This window comes from Propithecus coquereli, unplaced genomic scaffold, assembly GCF_000956105.1.
Source record: "Propithecus coquereli isolate 6110/MARCELLA unplaced genomic scaffold, Pcoq_1.0 Scaffold25, whole genome shotgun sequence".
In the NCBI taxonomy this organism is placed as follows: Eukaryota; Metazoa; Chordata; class Mammalia; order Primates; family Indriidae; genus Propithecus; species Propithecus coquereli.
In genome coordinates, this window is record NW_012148063.1 from 8261850 (window position 1) to 8270669 (window position 8820).

The 8820-nt window shown below is 48.1% G+C and overlaps 1 protein-coding gene across 1 annotated transcript in view; it reads left to right on the forward strand.

The window, feature by feature from the left end:
* Positions 1 to 4424: 4424 nt before the first annotated feature.
* Positions 4425 to 8820, forward strand: part of SLC22A3 (solute carrier family 22 (organic cation transporter), member 3) — an 89186-nt gene continuing 84790 nt past the window's right edge. Inside the window, exon 1 of the mRNA XM_012646790.1 lies at positions 4425 to 5026. Coding sequence (XP_012502244.1) covers positions 4440 to 5026 — 587 coding nt within the window. The 5' untranslated portion in view covers positions 4425 to 4439. The remainder of the gene's footprint in view (positions 5027 to 8820) is intronic.

The window sequence follows — 8820 nt, forward strand, 5'->3', positions numbered from 1 at the left end:
CACGACTGGGTTCTGGGGAGGGCTTTCTTCCTGGCTAGCACACGACCACCTTCTCACTGTATGCTCACATGGCAGAGAGAGAGCAAGCTCTCTGGTGTCTCTTCTTAAAAGGGCACTAATCCCTTCATGAGGGCCCCACCCTCAAGACCTCATCTAAACCTAATTATGTCTCAAAGGCTGCACCTAACAAACACCAACACATTGAGGGTGAGGGCTTGAACATATGGATTTTGGGTAGACACAGTTTAGTCCCTAACACTCACACAGGCTAAGAGAGTAGATGCGCTGGGAAAATAAAGGGTAGTGGCACACAGAGTCAACAGGAAGGCTGGAGAACCAGGGTCAGAAGGTAGACAGGGGAGAGGCCAGGCAGCAGGAGCCGACCCCAAGAGCATGCCCAGAGTGGGCCCCAGGAGGAGGAGGCCCCTGATGGTGTTCCTATACCTTGGCCATAGACAGCTGTCATCAGTACCATGGACTGGGGCACCACACTGCCCTTGTAAATAACCCCTCAACTGCTCTTGCCTCCCTGCATCTCTCCCTCTAGACACTAGAATCACCCTACTATTATTTACCTGAGGACAACCGCTACCAACACTCCAGAGTACCTCTCTCCACACCACCCTTCCTGCACGTGCACACTGGAAATGTCATTCAGTCCACAGATACTTGCTGAGTGCCTGCCGTGTTACAGCATCTACTTGTACTCAGGATCCAATAACGAATTTCTATGGAGAACACATATACGTTATTTTACAGAAAAATGGGATTGTATAGAACGAACCGCTAGAGCTGGTCTGTAAATTGTTATTCCCTGTTTGCAGTTAGATAAGTGCAGAAATCAGGAGTAGACATTTAGAAAGGTTTATATCAATCTGACACCACCACGGCACCCTGGGGTGTGGCCAGCGGCTGCATCTCCACGAACAGGAGTAGAGCAGTTCCAGTGTTGTGAATTCACCTCAGGGTGCGTGTGTTATGAGCTGCACACTGGGCATGCCCCTATTGATCTGCAACAGATTTGAAAACCTGGGTTTTCAATCTGACAGACAGACAGACAGAAGTCAGATCACAGATGGTTGAGAAGAACTGGTATCAAATGTGGGTTTTGCAACCCGTTTCTCTTACAGAACATGCTGTGAGCATCATTCCTTTTCAAGAAATATGCCTCTATAACAATTTAAATCAAGGTGTTATTCTTCAGTTTTTAAGTTTGATTAGTTGAGAGGTTTAAATCAAATTTTAATTGATGCCTGCAACTTTCCTGAGATAGCCTTCTCACACTCGAATATTACATTAACACGACTTATGTACAATGTCATTGAGATTCAGAAACAGTGGATCTCTCTCGAATGCTTTTCCCAGGGGAACCATTACCAAACTGCAGAAGGTACCTCACTAAAAGACAATTTCATCCATAATGAGGTCCAACAGCGGAAACTTCTAGACAATATTTTCGTAGAGCTTTAGTTGGCAGCACAGTGGCCTCTTTACTGAGTCCTTCACAAATCCCAAAGTAATAAATGTCACTACAGCACAAGCAAGCTGTCTTCTCTTACACAAAAAAGACAAATTTTGTTTTTCACTTTACCTCCTCAATGACTGAAAAACCCTGAGCAGAGCTGTGTTGAGATGCTGTTGCGGGGGGTGGCTAGGCTCACCCACTAGATAAGTGACTGGCTCCCCCCACCTGTCCTGAAGTGCATGTAGGTCAAGTCTGTGTTTCTCTCAAATTACAAATGATTAGATGTTGAGAACCTCTGGGGCCACTCTAGAATGAACACATCTGTATATAGAAGGAATATTCTAGAAGAATTGCATTAGCTTTGTGGGGGAAACTGCCATTCATTTGATGGGACGGTTTATGATGTGAATGGAGGGACAGGATGCCTGCTTTAAGAATTGTGGAGACAGATAGGGAATAGGGGAATCTGCACCTCCCAGGCTGCACGGACCAATAGAAGGACGACTGTCCTTCACATTGTGCCGCTCCCCTCTCCTCTCCCTGCAGTGGACATTCCTAATCCACTGGGGCCTGTTTTCCACTCAGCCTCCAAGTCATCCTCAACACTGTGCTCTACAGAGCTCCTCGCAGGTGACAGTCGTGGGACCTGAGCCCACACCTACTTACCACTCCTGCCCTCAGCCATTTGCAATGAAAGACAGGAACTCTAGAAGTCTCTCAGGCTTACATAAGGTTTTCTACCTTGTCATAGTTCAACTATGGAATATTTAGTCCTGTTTAGCATTTTTTCTTGGCTCCCACCTTCTCCAAAAGTGACTTTAGGTCTAACATTCTAGATGCTTCAAGTATGGAGAAAGCATTTATTTCAAAAGGATAATACTATCTGTGATATTTTTCCCAAACATAGACTTTCCTCTAAGAAAGTCCAAGTTGTAATTAACTGGCAAGTGAAAGATAATTATGAATGTTGGTCACTTAAATCTAAGTTAGATTCTAATTATAGGTCATAGAATAATGGATGTGCTCTGTAGTTTTTAGTACATTCACATGCTAAGGTAAAAAATAGCCACTCCATGCCAAAAAAGGAAAGAATGAGAGTCTTTCAATTTTACCCACTTGTTAAAAGAGAAAACATGATTTCTCATTTTATTTCCTTAGGCCTGAGCGCATGTATCAATTCACTTGCCAAATTTTCCTCCAACAGATCTTAGGAAAAACGTTTTGTTTCAACATTTATTATAATATTCCCAAACAAATTAATCTTCTTTGTGCTTTACTCTTTCCAAACAGCAAAAATGTCATTATAATGACATATTTTGGTAACTAAATATGTGGTGAATATACTGGTATATCCATTCCTGGTGTATCTATTATACCTGGTATATTCATTTCTAAATGCAAAATAAAAATAACAACTATAAAATTTCAGATGAATAAACCAAAACCATCACTTTTTCAAAAAGAGTCACAATGTCAGTGTGCTTTACAAAAGCTAAAGGTTATGGGAGAATTGATTCTTATTGTTCGAGTTTAACTGACCTGTTGATCACTGTGTCTAGATCAGCGCTGTGCACCAGAACTTCCCATGATGGTGGAAATGTTCTCTGTCCTGCAGTCCAATGTGTTAGCCACCAGACACGTGGCTGCTGAGCACTTGAAACATGGCTCATAAGGAAAAGAAGTTTCAATTTAATTTAATATAAACTAATCTAAATTTAAATGGGCACACATGGGTAATAGGTACCATATTGGGCAGTGCAGATATAGAACAGACGTGGACGTTTAGAAGATACGAAGATGAGTGTGATTTTTGGTTTTTCTCTTAAAATGCCTACAAAGCAGCGCGTGCGGGCTGGTCCGCACAGCCAAAGGCTGCAGCCCAGAAGTGGATTCTAATCAGGGCCAGGGGGATGGTGTCCTGATGTGGACACAGCTGCCTGGGCTGGGAGCAGCGGCCTGGAGGCGGTATCCTACCCCGTTCTGCACATCTTTGGGGGTAATAAAGAAGTAAAAAAACAAGGATTCAAACCAACCACAAACACCCTTTCCCGCCGATTCAGGCTGAGAGTAGGTTGGAAGGTCTCGGGGAAGGAAACCTGTATCTGGCCTGGCCTTGAGGTGGTCTCTTTTCACCTTGAACTTCCAGGACTCTGAGCAAGTCGCTCAACCCATGTGGGTGACCCAGCTGCCCTTTTGAAAAAGTTGGACAATCTTGGAGATGTCGCCAAAAATCTAATCCCGCCTGCTTCTAGCTCTGTGATGGGTCGAGGGGCAGATGCCAAGCGTTGTCTCGGAACGGGCTGCCCTGCCCCAGAGGCGCAGCGCGGCCTCTGCACAGGCAGCGTGTGAGGCTGGAGGGGGCTCTGCAGGCACAGGTACGGGACCCGGGCCGCGCGCGCGTCCTTAGTCCTCAGCCTGCACTCGGGACGGCGGAGAGACCGAGTCCTAGGAACCCCGGGAGTGGTTGGGTGACCCTGAAACTTTCTTCTTTCGGAGACTGACCCAGGACCGACTGCAGAGCAGGCTGCTGGCAGGGACCAAATGGAGCTCCGCGCCAGGCCCAAGGCTGCGCCCGTCACTCGCAGTCCCGGGCCGGGTCCCTGGCGCGCCGTGGCGCGCAGCCAGGCCCTGCCACCCGGGCTTTGCCGCGCGCCCCACTGCGACCTCGTGCGCCGGGTCCGCGGCGGCCTCTCGCGGGACCTCCCGGACCCCCCACCCCTGAGGCTGCGGAGGGCACCCACGGGGCGAGGCGGGGGCGGCGGGGGGCAGGAGGAGCGGCGGACGCGGGCACGGCGCCAGGGCGAGCGGGGCGGGTGGCGCGGGGGAGGCGGCGGACTAAAGGGAGGCGGCCGGCGGGGCCCGCGGGTCACTCGGAGGCTGGGCCGGCGGGCGGCGGGACCCGCTCGCGGAGGCGCGCGACAGCGGCGGGCGGCGGGGCGCGGAGCCGAGGGGCCGGGCGGCGGCCGCGCGCACCATGCCCTCCTTCGACGAGGCGCTGCAGAGAGCCGGCGAGTTCGGGCGCTTCCAGCGGCGCGTGTTCCTGCTGCTGTGCCTGACGGGCGTCACCTTCGCCTTCCTCTTCGTCAGCGTGGTCTTCCTGGGCACCCAGCCCGACCACTACTGGTGCCGCGGGCCGAGCGCCGCGGCGCTGGCCGAGCGCTGCGGCTGGAGCCCGGAGGAGGAGTGGAACCGCACGGCGCCCGCCCGCCGCGGCCCCGAGTCCCCCGGGCGCCCCGGCGACGGCCGCTGCCAGCGCTACCTCCTGGAGGCGGCCAACGCCAGCGCGGCCGCCCCGGGCGCGCTCAGCTGCGCCGACCCGCTCGCCGCCTTCCCGAACCGCTCGGCGCCCCTCGTGCCGTGCCGCGGCGGCTGGCGCTACGCCCAGGCCCACGCCACCATCGTCAGCGAGGTAAGGGCGCCCCGCTCCGCTCCCCGCCGGGCCCGCCGCCCCTCGCGCGGGGCCACAGCCTTCGGGCATCTCTCCGGGACGCGCCTGTCCCGCGTTCCGAAGCTGGCGGGGAGGACGGTGCTGACTCTCTGGCGACACGTAGAGTGCGAGAAGTTGGCCACCAGGGCAGGTCAGCGGAGACGGCGACCCCGGCTTCATCCCACACCTGGAAGCGAGGCGTCCTAAATGCCGGGAAAGACCTTTCCTTACTTTCCTGTGCCAGTGAGTTAATGCAGAGATGCTTTGGGTTCAGGTGTGAACAAAAAAAGGGCCTAGGAGCCAGGTTATGTAGATGCTTCGCACACACCTTCTCGGGAGTGAAAGCATCCAGCGTGACGTTATCTTGCGATGTGTTGTCGCCGCCGTTCGAAATTATGGGTGGACTCATAGTAGGGAACTGCAGTCTCTTGGGCAAGCGACGTTGGAGGGTCCGGGTTGGCTTGTGGTCTCCAGGGGTCAAAGGAAAGGAGAAGTCAACGTTGAAGGCGGCAACAATTTTTTCCAGTTGCCCAAATGCTTATCCGAAATGCAAGGGGACAAAGGTCGAGGCTCTCCCAGGGAATGGTTTTGATAAAAGTGCTTTGGGGCAAAGAGCAACATCTGAAAGAAGTGGGGAAAGCTGAGGGGTTGGATAAGAGGGATCACTTTGTAATAATCGACTCGGAAACTGCCTCAGTAGAGCAAGGGTTGCAGGGATGAGCAGTTTTACTGCGCTTTGTCTACGATCATAGCTCAACTTAATTTTCATAAAATGATTGAATATGCTCAGATAAGCTGAAGACAAAGTTGTGTCTTTGCTTTATTTTTTCATCATTAACATTTTAAAGCACCTACTTGAATAACGGAGAAAACACTGGAGGGAGGTGGAAGTGCCCTTTCTGTGGCTGTTAACAATGTTCTTTGGTCTGGTGACCTCACCTTGCACTTGGGATCGTGGATGGTGGCGGCTGTACATGCTCCATAATGCCATGTATGGGTGTGTTAGCACACGGTGTATGGCCCTATACTGAGTGCTCTAGGCATAAAATCCCATGGCAGCACAGCCAGGCAGTGTGCACCTACCTGTTTTGGGTCCTTTAGTTTCTACTTAATCCCTGGGTAAGGCTGGGGACTGCTTTATAAACTGTGGTGGTCTTACTGATAGAGATCCCACAGTTGAACAAGACAGGAGATGGCACGTGCTTGGGTGCGAGAAGGTGTTATCACTGGTACTTCTCTAGAGCTGCATTGTTAGGTGGCTGCTCCTATTCCATTTAGCAGGCTGCTTACTGCTTACTTCCCCAGAGAAGAAGAACCACCTGGAGAGTAGACACCTGATTTTTAAGGACACTTTAAAAGAAGAATAAAACCAGTCTTAAAAAGCAAAATGCATACACACTTGAGGGAGGTTTGCATCCATGAATGTGATCCGTGGATATCAACAAAGAGAGACATAAAAATCTGTAAGTCAATGCCCCAACAGATACTTGAAAAACATTCTGGGTTACCAGGGTTACTAGCATTCTGAGGCTTTATGAAGATCAGTGGCTTCTAAAACACAGTGTGGAATGATGAAAGGTCAGGAGATGGTGCCTGACTCAGTTTCCAGCTAGCCGTATGGCTTGAGTGAGTCACTTACGCTCTCTGGGCTTAGCTTTCTCATCTGTAAAACTATGCCTTGGGTTAAGCCTTTTACATTCCCACAATTACCATCGGTGTCACCAGTGGGGTACTGTTTAGTATGTCCAGAACAATGACCAAAAATTTTCAAGGAAAAGTAAAATGGTATTCAGAATGTGCCCCTTAAAGCCACAGAAAAGCTTCTGAAAAGTATTGGAGAGATTTTTTTTTAAATCCCAAATAGTTTTGTGCTTCTTTTGGTGTGTTTGTTTTTCATCATGTTTTGATTCTTAAGAGGAAACCCCCATTTATTCAGGAAGTTCAGCCATCCAGAACTACTCAGTCTCTCTCAAGAGTTCTGCATGCCTGATGTTTTGCTGTCTTTGGTTTTGATTACGATCCCATTCGTTTTTGTTCTTTCAAATTCTGTCAGAATGATGAAAGGAACTGTAGTTCCATCTTTAGCTGGCATTATAGACCCAATGCATTTTTGTAAACTTGAAGTGTCAGATATTAATCATGCAAACGGGTGAACTGGGAGAGTTTATAAAGTGGACAGGCTAACCAGATAGCAGAATGCCTCCATGTGGCTGTTACTCTTAATCCTGCACCATCGTGGGGAAGGTATCATTGTCCTGGCTTTATAAAATAGAGACCTGAGGCCAGAGATACCGTAGTACCTGTCAGGGTCCCACACCTTTTATATAGCCAGATTGCATTCAAATCCAGGAGTCTGGATTGTAAATTAGTCCCTTTTCCTCCATGCAGTGCTCTAAGTCCTTCAAACAAGTCCATGAAACATGGTACGTAGACCTCTCACACTTTATAACCCGCAGAAATCTTGCTGAAACTTTGTGTTTATTTGATTACTATCATGGTCCTTGGGCCAACATTTTGTTTTGTTTCCTGGTGTCAGGCAGTTTGGGATGCTGTGCCTTCATTTGCTGTGAATGGTTCTCTATCCTTTTGATGTGAAAGTTGCAAAATAGTCACTTAAATCTCATCCGCCCTCTTCGTATCTTACAGCTCAAAATAGCTCTAAGGAGCTAAGTCAGAGGCCAGTGCCAACTGCAGGGCCATTTCAAGCCAGCTCCCAACTCGTGTCTCCTGCTCAAGGCAAGGCAGTGGATTTCCCACCTGCATTGAACTTCCTCAGTGTAGACTTTTCTGGGGCCTGACTCTCAGCCTTACCTGGTTGTCAACGTTGGGCAGAATAAAACATGATGTAATGCAGAGAAGTAAGTCAGAGCCCCACCCCAGATATTTCAATTCACTGCACAGGGAATGAGTCTTAAGACCGATGTTAGGATTTTTCAATGCTTGCTAGTATGCCATGGATGAAGAAAAAAAAAAAGAGCTTCTCCTTAGTCTATCACTGGGCACAGGGCTTTAGATCACTTCTAGAAATAGACTGAATCACACTTGTTTTTCCTTTCCAGATAATTTTTCTTCCAGAATAAAAAAAAGTCGATTTGAGGGATGCAGCTGTTCTGGAGAGAGCGGTGGCTGCTTTGTTCTCACGGGTTGTACATGTGCTTCATGTGTCTGTCTGTGCTTCTCGCATGTCTGTGCCAAGACATAGGCCAACCCAGTGGGCCACCCCGCAGACATCTGTGCCATTGTCACCCTGTCCTCACTGATGATTTGTTAATCATGTAATTGCACTGTTGAGACGGGGGTTTAGCCAGGCCCAGGTTCTAGTCTGGTTGAGTCTCTCATTTGGTATGGGCACTTTAGAATGATCTCAGTTTTGTATTGTTTTTATTCCTAACATTATTTGGGCCTTCCTCCCTACCTTTTTTTTTTTTTTTTGCTGAACTAACCTCAGTGAGGAGAATGTCTGTTTTATAGCATTGTTTTCTGTTTTATTAATTTCTCTTTATTATTAGCTCTAGTTTTGGGAGGTTACTTTTGGTCTACTTTTTCCAGTTGAAGTTGGACATGTAGCTCAAGTATTTATAGCCTTTCTTCTTTTCTAGTATAAATATTTAAAGCTATAAATTTCCTTCTGTGAACTTCTTTGCACCTCAGCAAGTTTTGACATGCATATTTTAATTATTTTATTCTCAGTATTTTAAATTTTCATTATTTTTTTTTTGATCCATGATTTATTTAAGCTTGTTCTTAAATTTAAGATGTATGCTGATGTTTTTACTTTTTAATTGTTGGCTTCTTATGTAACTGTGGTATGGTCAGAGAATGTGGTTTGTATGATACTGATTTTTTTGAATTTTATTGGAACTTGTTTTCTGGCCTTGTAAAAAGTGAAGTCATCTTCTGTCAGTGTTCCATGCATACTTGAGAAAAA